Here is a 17,333-nt window from a genome sequence, read left to right on the forward strand (position 1 = left end):
GTGAGAAAATATCCCAGCAGGACTATCAGAAACAGAAACCACCTAATAATGACTGCAATAATTTGTGAAGTCGAGACGCTTCACCTCCCACCCTGTAAACCAGGGGTCTCCAACCTTGGCAATTTTAAGACTGGTGGACTTCAACTCCCAGAGTTCCTCAGCCAGCTTTGCTGGCTGAAGAACTCTGGAAGTTGAAGTCCACCAGTCTTAAAAGTTGCCAAGGTTGGAGACCCCTGCTGTAAACAAAGGGAGAAGAATAAACGCAGCACAGTAGAAAACTATTTTCTCTCCGCAAGCGGCCGCCTCCTATTGGCGGGTAGAGGAGCCTTCCAAGCCCCGCCCCCTCCCGCTCCCCGAGCTCATTCTCAACCCTTACTTTCTTCTCCCGTCGCGCGAGAACTTCGTGTACGTCGGGGCGGGCGTATTTGACGTCACCTGGAGCCTGCGGAAGCAAGTAGCCGCCGGTGACTGCGCAAAGATGGTGAGTGGGTCGTTGCGGGGTTGAAGGGAGGTGAAGAAGGCGCGGTTGGTGGGCGAAAGGGGGGGGGGAACGCGAGGCACGAGAAAGGGAAATGTGGGAAGATCCGCCGCGAGGAGCCGAAGAGCGTTTGATTCTCGCGTGCTGTGGAGCGAGGGCCGGACAGAACCGGGATTTTAGGCAGTGTATGTGTGTGTGTGTGTGGTGGTGGGGGGATTGCTTTAACGTTCAATGCTGGCTGATCCCTGGCTTTCCCGACGGGGTTCTGTGTTATCAGAAGCAGGCCTGGTGGTATCTTGGTTCCGAGAGTGCGGCTACATTGTCACGTGGAGTCTTTCCCCAATTTTGTGGATTCTGCATCTCTTTTTCCTTTCTTAACTAGCAGGAGGGTTTTCTTGGCCAAGTAACTCAAATTCTAGATTTCTGCAGGATATCGGTGGGTAAAGGATCACGATTTAATACTTTATTTATTTTAGCAGTTTATTCAGGCTTTCGGGGCGGCTAGTAAAGCTATTGCTACGTTTAAAAGGTTTATAAGGACAGTTTCGTTTTTTTCATTTGCTGCTATACTGGTGCAACTGCAGCCGAATGCTTCCTTTAAAAAAAAGGGGGTGGAGGCTGTATTACTTGTCAGTTTGCTTTTCTTCTATACTGCTTAGAGAGCCTGATCTTTTGTCAAAAAATTTACATGGACTTCACATGCTAATTGGATTAAGACAGTAGAATTGGTTGCAGGGTTTACATCTAGGCCTGCTTTCCATTTCAAATGCATTCTGTAGCCCAGAAATATGACTGCAGTGCTTGGAAACCCAGCTGTGATGGAAAAATGATAATCCTCCAAAAATATTAAACTAAGATTGGAAAAACCCAAGTTGAAGTAGACACTCATCTTTGGAAGTTGATGTTACTTTAGGCCAGCCACTCTCTTTCAGCCCACTTACCTCACAGATTATAGCTATGGGATAAAATTAGAAGAGGGAATGTTTGGCGCTGGAGAAAAGGCTGGATATAAATTAGAAAATAATATCCGTATGCAAATATTGGATCTTTTGCCTTTGTTAATCCTGCTGAATCAGTCTAGAAGAAAAAAATTATGTTGACTGATACAGGTGAACATATAACAAGTTCCATTATTTGCAAAGGCTATAAGGAAAATACAAAAGCATATGCTGACAAATAGTGTTGTTAGAATTTGAGGGGATGTATTGAACTAAAGTGGATATCTGTAATTTTACATGGATTTTGCTAAAAAGCATAGTTGCAAATAAATGTAAACACCACAATTAAGAAATAGTATCTGCATGCAAATATTAAAACTATGATGACAAGATCCAACACATAAACATTTGCATTATTTATGGAGACAAACAAATAGTGATACAATCATCACACTGGGATGGACAACTAAACATAAAAATGAAATGAATACTTGATTTTAAAAAAAAGTCCAGCAGTGGCTAGAAATTGTGGAGATAATTGAGTTCTAAGCAGCCATGTATAAAAAGACATTTTACTCATTAAATATGGAAGCATCACTCTTAGTGTTAATGTAAATGCAGCTTTTGAACAATCGCAACCACTCGCTTTGCCCTGGGACTAGCTAGACCTTTCTTGGTTACTTTTGCTGGATCGCTGACTGCTGGCAAGATTTTTGCAGGATTTACTTTGCAAATATTTCACTTCCATAGGGAAGCAATAGCACATTAGTTTCAGTGTCATTGTTGGAAGGATTTCCTGCAGTTCAGCCTCTTATTTACTTAATCTATCCAGTTTTAGGCCTTGTGCTTTAATAAGTCAGCTCATTTTAAATTTATACACTCTAAATATTTGTAAAATTGAGGTGTGTGTTTGGGCAAAGGAAATGCCTGGAGATTCATGTCAGGATTATGTGGTGTAATAACCCATGCAGATTGGTTGAAAGAGACAGAAATAAGGTGCAGTTAAAATAAACAAGAAAAGCTGATGGTGGGAAAGGAAACAAGTGTTGCTAATATTTGTGGGAATCTTGGCTTCATAGTATAACATCAGCTTGTGTTTCAGTTCATAAATTACCGTATATACTCGAGTATAAGCCGAGTTTTTCAGCACGTTTTTTGTGCTGAAAAGCGCCCCCTCGGCTTATACTCGAGTCTACGTCTTCGGGAACCCCGCACAGGAGGGGGTACCGAATGGACTCCCATGGGAGGGATGGGGAGCGGGCCCGCCGAGGTCTCGCGGGATTTGTCGCCCCCAGGACGGCCCCCATTCCCGTGTCTGGTGGGCGGACGGCGCAAACTTGGCGGGCTGTGCATTGGCGCGGGGAAGCCCTGGTGGTGCAGTGAGAGGGCTGGGCAGGGGAGCCGCCAGCCTTCTCGGCTAAGGGAGGGAGGGTTTCCCCGACCGCGAGCTTCGCCGCGAGAGCCACCCAAAGGCCAGAAGAAAGGTCATTCCATCGGAGTAATGGGCGAAGGCTCCTTCCTCCCGCCTTACCCATGCTGTGTGAGCCGGCTGGGCTGCAACACCGCCGCCGCTCCTTCCTCAGCCTCCCGGCCTCGCGCTCTAGCAGCCGCCAAGCTCAGGCGGACTCGGCAGCTCCCATCAGCACTCGCACGGCGCGATTTGGGCAGGAGGAGTCGGGCTCGCTCTGTGGCGGTGGCGCCGCCGCCACCGCCACCGCCACCGCCACGGAGCGAGCCCGACTCCTCCTGCCCGAATCGCGCCGTGCGAGTGCTGATGGGGAGCTGCCGAGTCCGGCCTGAGCTTGGCGGCTGCTAGAGCGCGAGCCCCGGGGGGGTGAGGAAGGAGGGGCGGCGCGGGGTTGCAGCCCAGCCGGGCTCGCACAGCATGGGTAAGGCGGAGAGGAAGGAGCCTTCGCCCATTACTCGATGGAATGACCTTTTCTTCTGGCCTTTGGGTGGCTCTCGCGGCGAAGCTCGCGTCGGGAAACCTCCTCCTCAGCCGAGAAGGACTGCACCGCCAGGGCTTCCCCGCGCCAATGCATAGCCTGGCGGGAGTTACTGCGGCTCACCCGGCTCCCGCCCCAACTGGTGGTGTCGGGGCAGCCGCTGCCGCTTTCTAGCAAAAAGGTCGCTCGCCCAAAACTCCTCGCCTTCTCCTGGGAAGGGCTGGATGGCTAGCCGGGAAGGGTTGAATAAGCCAACCTACCTCCCTCCCTCCCTCCTCTCCCCCGCAAGCGAAAGAGCGTTTTCCCGTTGGAAGAGAGAGAGAGAGAGAAAGGAGGGGCCGTTCCTCCCCTTCTTTCATTCTTTCTTCTCCCTCCGTGCTTCAGAAGCTGGGCGTGTGTGTGCGCGCCTGTGTGCCCTAGTCCCCTTCCTTCTCTTCGGCGGCGCTGGAAGAGAAAGAGAGAGAGAAAGGAGGGGCCGTTCCTCCCCTTCTTTCATTCTTTCTTCTCCCTCCGTGCTTCAGAAGCTGGGCGTGTGTGTGCGCGCCTGTGTGCCCTAGTCCCCTTCCTTCTCTTCGGCGGCGCTGCCCCAAACGGCCGCCCCAAACGGCCACTCAACCGGCCGGGAAGGGGGCCCCGACGGAGGAGAAGGCTTTCCTGAAGGTCGATCCCGAGCTAGTAGTCACCGTGCTGGGTGACCTGGAGCAGCTGCTCTTCAGCCAGATGCTCGGTGAGTCAGCCCGTCCCCTTCCTTCCCGTGGGGGTCTGCCTTGCTGGTGAAGGTTATTGGGGCTTTTGAGCAAGGGAGGAGGAACGCGAGCACCGCCTTTCGCGCTGGCATTCCGGGATTTCCTTTGTTTAGAGCTGGGAATCCTCCTTCCCCTTTGCACCCCCTCCTCCCTCCCTCTCTCTCTCTCTCTCTCTCTCTCACACACACACACACACACACACAGACTTCTAAAGTCGACACAATGCTAAGCAAACACAGCAGTGGGTCAAGGGTGAAGGGCTAGGAACCTGGCAGGTGAAAGGTTGAGCGACATGAAAGGCAAAGACCACAATTGTTTTAAGAAAGAAGCTTTAGCAGGAGGGGGATGGGAGGGTGTTTTAAGTTTTGGCAAACAGCCAGGCCAACTGTATTGGAGAAGGTCACACAACTGGCCTTAACATTTTAGCTGCTGTCTTTTCCTCACACTTGGGTTTAATGATATTAGAGACCCTTATTGCCCTGCCAAAAAAAAAAGAGCCACCCCAACGCCTATGAAAATTAACCTTCTGCCAAGAGACACTGTGCAGGGTATTTTCACTATTGGTGTGCATACAGGCTTAGATTTGTGCTGGGTTCTTAGTGCTTAGAGCACTGACCTTCAGAGGCACCCTGGTCCCTTGGAAGCTAAAGGAGGACTCATTTTCATGCTTGCAGTTGTATTGTCAATTTCTGTGAGACAATGTTGTTGAAGTAACTCACTCACTCATTCATTCATTCATTCATTCCTTGTGTGTCCAATCACACTTAGCCAATAAAAATTCTATTCTATTCTATTCTATTCATTCATTCATTCATTTTATTTTGTCAAATACATATTAAATAATTATATAAATATAAGCATGAATTGAATACATAAAAGGAATACAACTAAAGGAACATTAGGACAGGGACGGTAGGCACGCTGGTGCTCTTATGCACGCCTTACAGACCTCTTAGGAATGGGGTGAGGTCAATACTAGATAGTCTTTGGTTAAGGCTTTGGGGATTTTGGGAAGAGACCACAGAGTCAGGTAGCACATTCAGGCATTAACAACTCTGTTACTGAAGTCACATTTTCTGCAATCTAGATTGGAGCGGTTCACTTTTAAGTTTGAATCTATTGTGTTCTCGTGTATTGTTGTGGTTGAAGCTGAAGTAGTCATTGATAGGAAGTACATTGTAGCAGATAATTTTATGAGCTATGCTCAGGTCATACCAAAGGCGGCGTAGTTCTAAATTTTCTAAAGCTGGGAATCCTCCTTCCCCCTTTTGCACTTTTATTGTTTTTCGTTCAAATAAATATTCATGTTATTTTACTTGGCTCTATCTTTATTTTTTACATTGGCCAGTAGCTGCCTCATTTCCCACCCTCGGCTTATACTCGAGTCAATAGTTTTTCCCAGTTTTTTGTGGTAAAATTAGGTGCCTCGGCTTATATTCGGATCGGCTTATACTCGAGTATATACGGTAGTCTATTCTATATTCCATGACTGTTTGTCATATGGTCTTAATTTTATTTCATTGTATTGTTGTTTATAGTGAACATCTTAGAATTATGTACAACCATATGGGAATATTTAATTTTTTTTTTGGGGGGGGGGGACACTGTCACTAAATAGGTAAAGCATTAGGTAGTCTTGTTCTTTATCTTGATCACAGACCTTATTTCTACAATTTATGGTAAGTTCTACAATTTATATACTCTGCTTGTTTTATAATGGATTTTCCATATCCCTGAGTTTTCAACTTTTCCTCTCTTTCTCCCTCTCCCTCTCTTCGTCCCTCCCTCTTCGTTGTTTATCATATAGATATAGTACTTGGCTGCTAAAAATACAACTATAATTTTTCTCTCTAAAACTTTTTAGTAACTAACCCAAATTTATGGTTGCTATGCTCCTTTCATCTTCCTGGAAGTGAGAATGTTTAGAGATACTTTAAATCAGCGGTTCTCAACCTGTGGGTCGGGACCCCGTTGGGGGGTCGAATGACGATTTGCCAGGGGTCGCCTAAGACCATCGGAAATATGGGAAGTATACTTGCGAGTCGAAGAATCGCGCTCCAATGGTTGACTCCACAAGCCAGCTGCAGGCTCTTCAAATCGCTAGCCGAATTCGGCTTCAGGCGCGATGAATTAAAAAAGAGAGAAATCTTTGCTCTGATGTCTCCCTCTCAAGCCAGCTGCAATCACTCCCAATCGCTAGCCTAATCTGGCTTCAGGCGCGATAAACTTAATAGGGGAGGAGTCTCCGCTTTAATGCCTCCATCCTCAAGGCAATCGCAAGCAGTTCAGATCGCTAGCCAATACGGCTTCAGGCGTGCTAAATTCAAAATGAAAATAATTTTATGGTTGGGGTCGCCACATCGTGGGGAATTATATTAAAGGGGTTGCCACATCGTGGAGAATTGTATTAAAGGGGTCGCAGCACTATAAAGGTTGAGAACCACTGCTTTAAATGCAAAAAGAATTGTTGCCATTGTGGCAAGTCTCTTGGTGAACTCTCTTTGGTTTTTACAGTTTGATAGAAGTATGTTTACTTAGATTGCAGGAACAAAGGTGTAAATGGTATTGTTGTACGGAGTACTATGTTTGCTGTGTTGAGTTGACCAAGTGTATGGATAACAGTATAATAAAAATGTTTCTGTATTGTTTTATAAAAAGATTTTAGTAGTTGCAATAAGCCTTGTGACATATTAATTGTTGTAGAAAGTGTAGTCTCAAGAACTGTTTAAGAACAGCCTGCATACCAAAGTAATTGATTTAGCAAGTCAGAGAACAGCTAAGTTACATGATGAGTTGCACTCTGTGTAAATTAATTATCAATGCATCTAATTATATTATTAGGTCGAAACAATTTATAGATTAAGCTTTAACTTACTTTGCTATTTTGACAGGACAGAATAGATCAAAACTGTTAGAGCTTTAGTGATACAACCCAAATTTACTACAAGATAATATGCTTGTGTTAAAAGTGTAGTAAACAGGAAAAAATGATTTAAAAATGTTTTGCATTAACCCTGACTTTGAATGCTGTCATCTATAGGTAGTCCTCCACTTGTGACCACAGTTGACCCCAACATTTCTCATACTAAGTGACACAGTTAAGAATTCTGCCCCATTTTATGATCTTTCTTGACACAGTTGTTAAGGGAATCACTGCAGTTAAGTTAGTAACATAGTTATTAAGTGAAATTGGCTTTCTCGTTTACTTTGCTTGTCGGAAGGTAATCACAAAAGGTGCAAAAGGTGATCACATGACCTGGGACACTGCAACTGTCATAAATATGAACCAGTTTCCACGCATCCAAATTTTGATCACATGACCCTGGAGATGCTACAAAGGTTGTATGTGTGAAAGATGGTCATATCACTTTCTTCAGTGCCATTGTAATGTTGAATGGTTGCTAAATGAATGGTTGTAAGTCAAGGACCCATCTGTATTTAACAAGCAATTATTGCAAAGTTTGAAGTCTCAGTTGCACAGAATTTAATTGTATTAAAATGAACAATGTTGCCTGTCTACAATAATAGCTTTCTTCTGTTTAAGAATACCAGAGGGCTTGGATCTCAGCTGAAGGACTGCATTTCAGTGCCTGATTTTTCAGCTAGTGGAACATTTGAAAGTCATGATGTGATACACAAAGGGTAAGTACCTGAGGTTTATAGAAATATCAGGGTGAATTTCCAGTGTAATCAGATCAAGTCACAATGATAAAAAATGCTTCTGCTTGACCTTTGTATACTTTTGTGAAAAATAGTGTGGAAATAGTTTATTTCCAAGTTCCAGTCAATTTCTTGACTAGCATCTTATTTGAGGGCTGATCTTTGCTTGTAATAAGCTGAAACTTAAATCTATTTGGATATGCCAGATTGTCAATCATTTAGTATAATTATAACTTCAATTCCTTAATAGAAATGTTCAAGATCAAGATAACTTTCAAAGGAATGGAGTCCATTTGTCACTTGTGGGCTGGATACTTCCCTTTTCCAAATATCACTTTACCTTATTCTTACAATAAAAATATTTAATAACTTTTAGAACTTAAACCCAGTCATCCAGTTCTAATAAATAAATGCCTAATATATAGATTATTTCCACATAATTTTGGCCCTAAGACATTCTCCAGAATGCTTCCAACCTTAGGTAGTGGAACCAATTCATTTTCTTGAATCAGGTGAAAAGTTTCTTTTATTAGTAGTAGATAGCTGCCATTTTCCATCAGCTTGATGTCTGAGTAAGGGGTCTGTGCAAGTGTGTATAGTTCTACATGCCGGAAATGAGCGAGACTTCTGTGAATGAAGATTTTGAAGCTGACTCCTTTTGTTACAAAAACATTTGTATGACTCTACAAATATAAAGCTAATTTTGTCTTACTAGTTCTGTAGCACTGTCTCTTTGGAATTCTTTTACCTTGAGTAACCAAATCATTGTGGAAAATATGTGGCTGCGAACGGTTGATAGCAATTTAGTAGTAAAATAAGTAAATGACCAGGCTACTGAATATTTGGAGTCACACACCATGCTAAGATATATTTTATATAATAACTTTGTCTGGGTTCATATGTCACACAGAACTCTAGAGTGGTCAGCCTAGTTTTCACGCATATTATCTACTGTAGAAATACTCATGCCTCATTTTTCTCTCACAATAGATACACCGTAGTGCTAACTGAGAATATCCTGATAACTGATAGAGAGGGTCACTTAAGAGTAAGCAAAACAAGGCTAAAATCTTCAATGTTATCAGTCATGGGGGGAAAAATCCTTTCCTTCAGTCGTATCCCTATAGTTTTCTTGGCAAGATTTTCAGAACTGGCTTGCCTTTGCCAGCTTCCTAGGGCTGAGAGAAAGTGAGTAGCCCAAAGTCACCCAGATGTCTTTGTGCTTAAGGTGGGACAAGAACCTATAGTCTCCTGGTTTCTAACCTGATGCCTTAACCACTACATCAAACTAGCTGGTTAAGGGAAAAATAAGTCAAGCAGTGCTTGACTTATGACTAGATTTGGGACCAGAATTTCTGTTGCTAAGTATCGTTGTTGTTAAATGGTTGTTAAGCAAGTTGTGCCCGATTTTACAACCTTTTTTTGCCACAGTCACAGGAAATCACTGCAGTTGTTAAATGAATCATATTGTTGTTAAGCAAATGCAGCCTCCTCCATTGACTTTGTTTGTCGAAAGCTGGCTAAGAACGTTGTAAATCAGGGGTCTCCAACCTTAGTAACTTTAAGGTTTGTGGACTTCAACTCCACAAACTCCAGCTTTGCTGGCTGAGGAACTCTGGGAGTTGAGGAACTCTGGGAGTTGAAGTCCACAAGCCTTAAAGTTACTAAGGTTGGAGATCCCTGTTGTAAACGGGAATCACATGACCTTGGGACACTCCAACCATTATAAATACATGCCGGTTGCCAAGCTCCCATATTTTGCTCACGTGACCATCGAGATGCTGTGATGGTTGTAAGTGTGAGAACACCTCATAAGTCACTTTTTTTCTTTGAACAGTCGCTAAACAAATGGTTTTAAGTCAAGATTACCTGTATACAAGAACTATTTATCTCACAGTTGATACAATTCAAGGACACTGATAAATTCGTGGAATACAATTAAAATGTTTTCAATAGTATATAAATGTGCTAAGGAAAATATAATGTATAGTGAACATTACAGTGGTAAAAATGAAGAAAAAAATAATTAAAATAATTCTGGTTTCTGTCAGATTTTCAGGCTTTTAGAATTCAAAGCCTGTATTTGGAATGGCTTCTAAAATTGGTGAAGGAAACAAGACTGACATGTATATTTGCCTTCATTCACAAGACTTTGACATAAGATTTTATGTGGTATCTCTGTTTACTTGTGTTTGTAGCTTTCCACATGTGAAGAGTGAACTTTTTCCTGTTCATCCTTTGGAACTTTCAGAGAAGAATGTAAGTAGAAGCGAATATTATAGATAGGTGCAGATGTAGTTATAGATATGAAAAAACCCTGTCCATAGCAAAATGTATCTTTTCAGGTTCCTGAACTAAAACTGAGACGTTCTGAACAACCAATAATTTACAGAATAGATACCTTTGAATAATTAGTACAAGCTGCAAAAATGATAGCAGAGTACAAGAACACCTTGGTAGGGTTCTTTATGAGTGAAGTTGAAAATTCCATTGGAACTTAAAATTCCTGCTGTCAATCATATCACATTAGAGAAGGCTAAATGGATAACAAGACACTCCGGAGTATAAGACGCACCTTAGTTTTGAGGGAGGAAAATAAGGGGAAAAAACATTCTGCCTCTGCCTACTTGCATCCATTCATCCATCCTACTTGCATTCATCTGGCTAGTATCCTTAGCAAACAGCCTGGTCAGCTTCAGCACATTAGCCCGATTCAGCAGAAGCAGCTGATTGGCTGGTGGAGCAGCCTCCTGGAATACCTCCAATCCGCTGTTCCCAGGGGTGAACTTTAGCAACAGGTTCACTGGTTGTGAGCTTGTGCCTCATTGGGGCAGATAGGCAGCTTCAAAAATGCAGCTGATCATCGCAAGGCGCTCCAGTGAGTACAGCCAGGGAAGCACGGAACCGGTCCGACAAGGCAGCATCTGTTTTGGGTTGCCATTTTGGTCTCTGCGCCTTGCTTTTTCACCCTCCGAAAGCTCCGTTTGAGAGGCTGCCTTTGCAAAGAGAAGCTCCTTTGCAAACAGAGCTTTTGGAGGCCGCAAAGGTGGCTCTCAAACAGAGCTTTTGGAGGCTGTTTGAGAGGTTTTCCATTCAAAAGCTCCGTTTGAGATGTCGCGCCAAGGCCGAAGGGTGGGAGCTGGCGGGTGGCCAGGGCTACATTCGGTGTATAAGATGCACCCAATTTTTCACCCTCTTGGGGTGAAAAAGGTGTATCTTATACTCTGAAAAATACGGTAAGTCTGAAGATTTATGTGATAGAAATTAATCTATAATTACATAATACTATACTCAAATTTGTACAAATTTGATGAAATAGACTAGTAAGATAAATTGCCCAGATTCTCATAAAACTTTGGCAAAGTCACCTCTTTTCCCTTCTCAAAATAGCCAAAGTTAAGAGGACAATGCCAAATATATTGGTGGTAGGTGATTTGTGTAGGATTTGGATCATTCATCTGTTCACTACGTGCGGATCACATGAATTCAGTTGGTGTAAAACAGGAAAGCTGTATGTTAATGGAAAGGAATGCTTTGTTCTGACCCAGCTCCCCAAACATGACAAACACTCTGATGTGAGCTCAAAAGATTCCTTTGTTAGGAATGCTGGCAGCCCCAGCAAAAAAATTTATCTTGCAGCCTAAAAAGTCCATCAAGCCGGAAGATGAATAGTTGTCTGCCACACCTATTCATCTCTGTCCCCTGCCTATTATCCCCAGAGCTAGGGTAGGGCCTTGTTAGCAGTGGCTCTTCCTTCCCCAGAATCGGCCCACAGCTTTCCATTGCTCTACCCTTCTCTGCCTTCTGTGCAGCCGGGAGTCAGGCACTGGACCCAGCTGTTCCTATTCTTTTTCATCAACCACCTCCAGACCTGGGGGCTGTTGATTCTCCATCTCAAGGCTGACAGACGGCTCAAGCTCCGCCTCTGTCTCTCTCTCTGCCAGCTCCATTCTCTCTTCCCGCTCGGAGCTCCCAGGTTGCCCTGATGCTGATCCTGACTCCCATGTCTCCTCCTCCTCTGATTTGGCTGCTGGAGGGGCCGGCAGCCGATAGGCCACAACATGCTTAAACTTTCTTATTCTGGAGAGGAGATTTTCTTTTTCTGGACAGTGAGAAAAAAGTGAATAATAGCATTCTCTATGTGCATAGTTTTTTCTAAGTTAATTCACATCTGTCTGCCTCGAATGTAAAATAATGTTTTTACCATTTCTTTTGGTAGTTTTCCTTAACTCAAGATAAAATGAACTTTTCGACTCTGAGAAATATTCAAGGGCTACATGCACCATTAAAGTTGCAAATGGAATTCAAAGCAGCGAAACAGGTATGCTTATTTTCAACAAAAAAATATTTTCCAGATTTTAGTTTATTTTTAAAAATCTAAAACACGAATTAAAATTTACAGAATTAAAATGGCTACTAATTATTATCTATCTCAGTTTGAAAAAAATGTTGAACATGACACACAATGAAAATGTGGGAGAAAGGCATAAAGTAAAAAACTCCAGGACAATAATATTTAAGGTAGCTATTAACAGGGCATCTTATACTTCCCCAAATAATGGGCAAAAATGTTCATGTTCAAAAATGTCCAAATGTTCATGGGTAAAAAAGTTAATTTTGCTAGGATTGTATCTAAGCTTGTTTTGTTCTATCCAGAGCCTCTATCCAGGTACTAGTTTAGGGCTTCCACAGTACAAGTGCTTTTTGACTTCCATTTGATCATTTAGTGACCATTCAAAGTTATGACAGCCCTCCTCCCCGCCCCCCCAAAAAAATTACGGCTGAGTTCTGATGGCTGCATACACTTCCCCACAGCCACATGACCGCAGTTAGAGTGCTTGGCAACTAGCTCATTTTGTGACTGATTGCAGTGTTCCAGTCACATGACTGCAATTTGAAGAGCTGTGGTGGCCCAGTGGTTAGAATGCAGTACTGTAGGCTACTTCTGCTGACTGCCATCTGCCAGCAGTTTGGCAGTTCGATTCTCACCGGCTCAAGGTTGACTCAGCCTTCCATCCTTCCGAGGTCGGTAAAATGAGGACCCAGATTGTTGGGAGTAAACTGCAACTCTGTGAACCGCTTAGTGGGGACTGTAATACTACTGTAAAGTGGTAAACAGCTATTGCTGTTTAAAATGGTTTTTGCTATTTTTGTGCCTCTTTAGCCTGTTTCTAGCGAAAAACCCATTGAAATACATAAATTACCTTAATGGTTGTATTGTTCACTTAACGACCACCACAAAAATATCAAATCAGGTCCAGTAATGTGGGTGCCATCGTGGCTGTCATGATTTATAATGGAAAATATGGCTCTGTTATGTAAGTTGAGCACTTATAAGTTTGGCATGGCCCAAGATGATGATTTATAATTGTGGGACTGTATACTTGAGCATCCATAGTATAAAACAGATTTAGTTGAACTTCATATCTCATTTCTATATTCTTTTAATTTACTATTTCTTAGTCTTTCTCTGAGTTTTGCCTGAGTTTGCTTTATCCAAAAGGGAATGGGTAGCGACATATGTTTTGTCAGGATTATTAACTAAATATAAATTAGTGCTCTGGATTTATTTGGACTAACTCTCAGTATCTGCACTGAAATTAACTTTTTGATACGTACGCACAGAATTGTGTGAGGCTTCTAAAGGAAGCTTCACTCACCCCTTGCAGAGCCATTTCAAATTCTTTAGACAACCCTACTAGGCATTACGTGTTTCCTAGGGGAATTACCCCTTCACAGAATTTGCCATTGTACGATATTAAATATGATGTAAAATATTGTTAATTAACACCGATACCTCTATTGCCTGAAAAGTTGTGTGTCTTCCCGCCCCTTCAGTAATTTATTTTTCAAATGGAAGAATCATATCACATTAACTAGTCAAAAATGAATGTGAGGCCAAGACAGAAATATTATTTTGAAGAACAATTATTTCTTCTTGCTGACGTTTCAGAAGAAGAGGGGAGATATAGTTTAACTGCAGTATTCCTGTATGGTGGCAAAATGGTAAAGTTCATATTTTTAGAATGTATTTTTTCAGTACATTTCATGCTACATTTACATCCTCCTTCAAACATTAAATGGGTGGAATACAAAAAGTACAGCAACTTGATACTGTTTCGCTTGTTCCTTTAATATATCTGATTATTAGTAAATATGGATGGCTAACTTGTAAAATCTTTTGTAGATCCAGCGCCTGCCTTTCCTTCACAGCTCTAATCTGGCACTGGATATCTTAAAAGGCAATGACGACTGCATTGGTTTTGAAGATATTTTTGGCGGTAAGGATCTTTCTGAAGTTTAGACAAGTTTTAAGTTCTAGGGAGACAAGACTGAACTTGGTCATATTCCCATGTTGGCATAGTTATATGCATGGCCATACATTGCTGAGGGCTAGTAATAGAAACAACCTAAGGACATACTTTTTGTCTCCTGCCCCTTGGGCTTCTTAAACATTTTAATAGGCATCTACAGATAGTCCTCAACTTATAACCACAATTGAGCCCAATGTTTCCATTGTTCAGTGAGACATTTGTTAAGTGAATTTTGCCCTTTCTTGTCACAGTTGTTAAGTGAAACACTGCCGTTGATAAGTTAGTAGCCTGGTTATTAAGTGAATCTGGCTTCCCCATTGATATTGCTTGTCAAAAGGTTGCAAAAGGTGTTCATGTGACCCTGGGACACAGCAACGGTCATAAATTTGAACCAGTGGCCAAACACCTGAGTTTTGATTATGATCATGGGGATGCTGCAAAGTTTGTAACTGTGTAGAACAGTTACAAGTCATTTTTTTTCAGTGCTGTTGTAACTGAATGGTCACTAAATGAACTGTTCTAAGTTGAGCTTGTAGTTGTTTACTATGTTGTAGTAGTTTATTATCAGGAAAAGATGGATCATAATAGGTCTTCAGTCCAATCTAGCAGAATTCCTTTTCATATGTGAAACCGTCCATTTAGATATTTTGTATAGTCTGCAGAGAAGAGACGAAATATTTGTGTGCAATGTCTAGACCTGAAAGAAATTACTTGTTATATAAGAAACAAATACTAGATTTTATTCAGACGTGAATAAAATTAAATTTGCTCAATATATATTAAATGAAGAGAAGTATAATGCATAAGTGACCTATTTTCTGCCAAACATGCCTTCAATTGTCTTAAATTAACATTTTACTAAATCTCTTTTCCAGATCCTGCACAAAGTGAACTAATGGCAGAGCCTCATATGATGGTTGAACATAAACTTGGTTTATTATAATACTTCACATTACAGCTTTTTCTGTTCATCAGAACTTTCTTACCCATGTTTCTGAGGGTTGAAATAAACTAAATTAAGTGAAAGTAAAACTACTTGTTTTGATACGCAGTTTCTCAGCAACTCAGTGAAAAAAGCACAATAAACATTACAAACATCCTGCTCTGTGTTTACTGTCAAACGTCTTATGAATTGGATTTTTTAAAAAAGATATATGACTATATCCAACATTATAGTGGCTCATATTTATAGTTAGAGAAGGCCACACATTAAAATATATTCAGAAACAGGAAAATATGAAACTGCTAGGATTAGAAAATCTTTGCAGAAAAACTTTTTGCAATTTTAAAGCAAGAGATTTGCTGTTAATTTTTCTTTGCTCCTGATTGTTGATGTCTTTTAAACAATAAATAACATTTTCAATAAGCATTGGGACTTTTTCTGAGTGTTCAATAGCATTTTTAAAATTGTTCACCCCAAGCAGGACTTGTTTTTGTTAGGAGACTGTTGAGTTGCAATGTAGCGCTAGCCTATTTGTCACTAATGCCGTTTTAAGACAGAAGCTGAATCTGGTGATAACTAATCATAAGAGCAGGTACTAGTCTCTAATACGTTCTTTCGTCTGCCTGAAGTAATACCTTTCTATTGAGCTTCATTTCCTTGGCAGGCACTCTTCCTTCAGAAGAACTTCATTTTGATAAGAGTTTGTAGTTTCCTTTTTGTCAGGACGCTTCTAATATTTGGTAGCAGTATTGGCTATTAGCCAGTTATTAATCTTCAGTTATTTGGCAGCCTTCACCCACTTCTAAGACTCAGACATGTGTCTTCTCCCTCACCTTGGTATGGGGAATATGGGTTCCATCTAAAAACTGAACTAGCTAAAAGTTAGATAAGTTACCTTCTGCCAACCTTACGTTTGAAAGCACGTAAAAAAATGCAAATAGAAAAATAGGGACCATCTTTGGTGGGAAGGTAACAGCGTTCCGTGCACTTTTGGCGTTTAGTCATGCTGGCCACATGACCACGGAGACGTCTTCGGACAGCGCTGGCTCTTCAGTTTTGAAACGGAGATGAGCACCGCCCCCTAGAGTCCGGAACGACTAGCACATGTGTGCGAGGGGAACCTTTATCTTTAAGATGAGTTACTGACAAAGACTTCTCAACAGTTGCTATATTGGGGTGGGATGGGGGGAATAAAACCTAAATAGCATTTTGGAGTCTTCCAAAATGGCCGGTCAACGTCGTCATGATTTTCAGTAACTACATCTTTGTTCATGGTTATGACACCAGGGATAATATCTATTGGCTTTTTTTCTATTTCAAACATTATATTCATTTTCATGTTGTTTCTTAAATAATTAAACTTCTAGCTTCAATACATATAAAGAATAGCATATTAAAAAAATCACTGTAAATTGTTTTCCACTATCTACTTACAATATATCCCTTTTTGATTTTTATTGTATTGGATACTTTTAAGTTGTACATTCGAGAGAGTCTGGCCTAACGTCATCCAGTGAGTTTCCATAACTAAGGCTGGATTTTAGCTTGGGTTTCTCCATTCCTGGCATGGAGCACATTGACTCTCAACAAGCAGGTTAACAAGCATTTTGGGGCTACTTACTTGTAAATTAGGAAAGGACTGTGAGTTCATTTAAATGATGGGAAGATGTGCACAATCTGTTGCCTATTCCCTAAAGCCACCAACAGTGGTAGCTTCAGGAATCTACTGGAAACCCAAAAAAAAACCAGCTGAATTTAATTTGCCAGAATGGATTGCTCCCAGCATCTAGTTCTCCATATGGAATAACAATAATCTTAACAGTCAGCAAATGGCAAGAAGCAAAAATGTTTTCCTCACTTTTGGTTCCACGGACAAAATCCATCTGAAGATGGATCATGTATCTGACTTCCAGTTTAAATCTCGCTGTTGCTCATGTGACAAACGTCCAAGATGTGGCAGCAGAACACGACAAAATAATGTGAAAACAAAACAATACGCACATGGAGTTAAAAGTTACAGGAAATCCACTAAGGCATCCGCAGAACTTTTCCTATAGGCACTGAATGGGATTCCTTGAACTGCAGACCAAAGTGCTAGAAATTGCTTTTATCTCATTGCCTTGAATGCTCTTATGGCATTGTGATGGGTTAGCCCTCTTAGATTAGATTACTTGCACATACTGTAGGTATAGAAATATTCATGTCTCACAGTAGCACTGAGCAAGTACAATGACATACGCGCTTGCAACATCTTGGAAGAGAAGCATAAATGTATAGTTACATGGCAATTTAAAACAATAACGACCAA

The 17,333-nt window shown here is 41.5% G+C and overlaps 1 protein-coding gene across 1 annotated transcript; it reads left to right on the plus strand.

Moving 5' to 3' along the window:
• The first annotated feature begins 368 nt into the window (after positions 1-368).
• POMP (proteasome maturation protein) lies at positions 369-15,449 on the plus strand. The gene is made up of 6 exons (XM_058186142.1): positions 369-481; positions 7,653-7,750; positions 9,967-10,027; positions 11,988-12,089; positions 13,956-14,049; positions 14,958-15,449. Exons 1-6 carry the CDS (start codon positions 479-481, stop codon positions 15,023-15,025), a joined length of 426 nt encoding a protein of 141 aa, XP_058042125.1. The 5' UTR covers positions 369-478; the 3' UTR covers positions 15,026-15,449.
• Positions 15,450-17,333: the final 1,884 nt, after the last annotated feature.

Source organism: Ahaetulla prasina, chromosome 5 (assembly GCF_028640845.1).
Source record: "Ahaetulla prasina isolate Xishuangbanna chromosome 5, ASM2864084v1, whole genome shotgun sequence".
NCBI classification, from domain to species: Eukaryota; Metazoa; Chordata; class Lepidosauria; order Squamata; family Colubridae; genus Ahaetulla; species Ahaetulla prasina.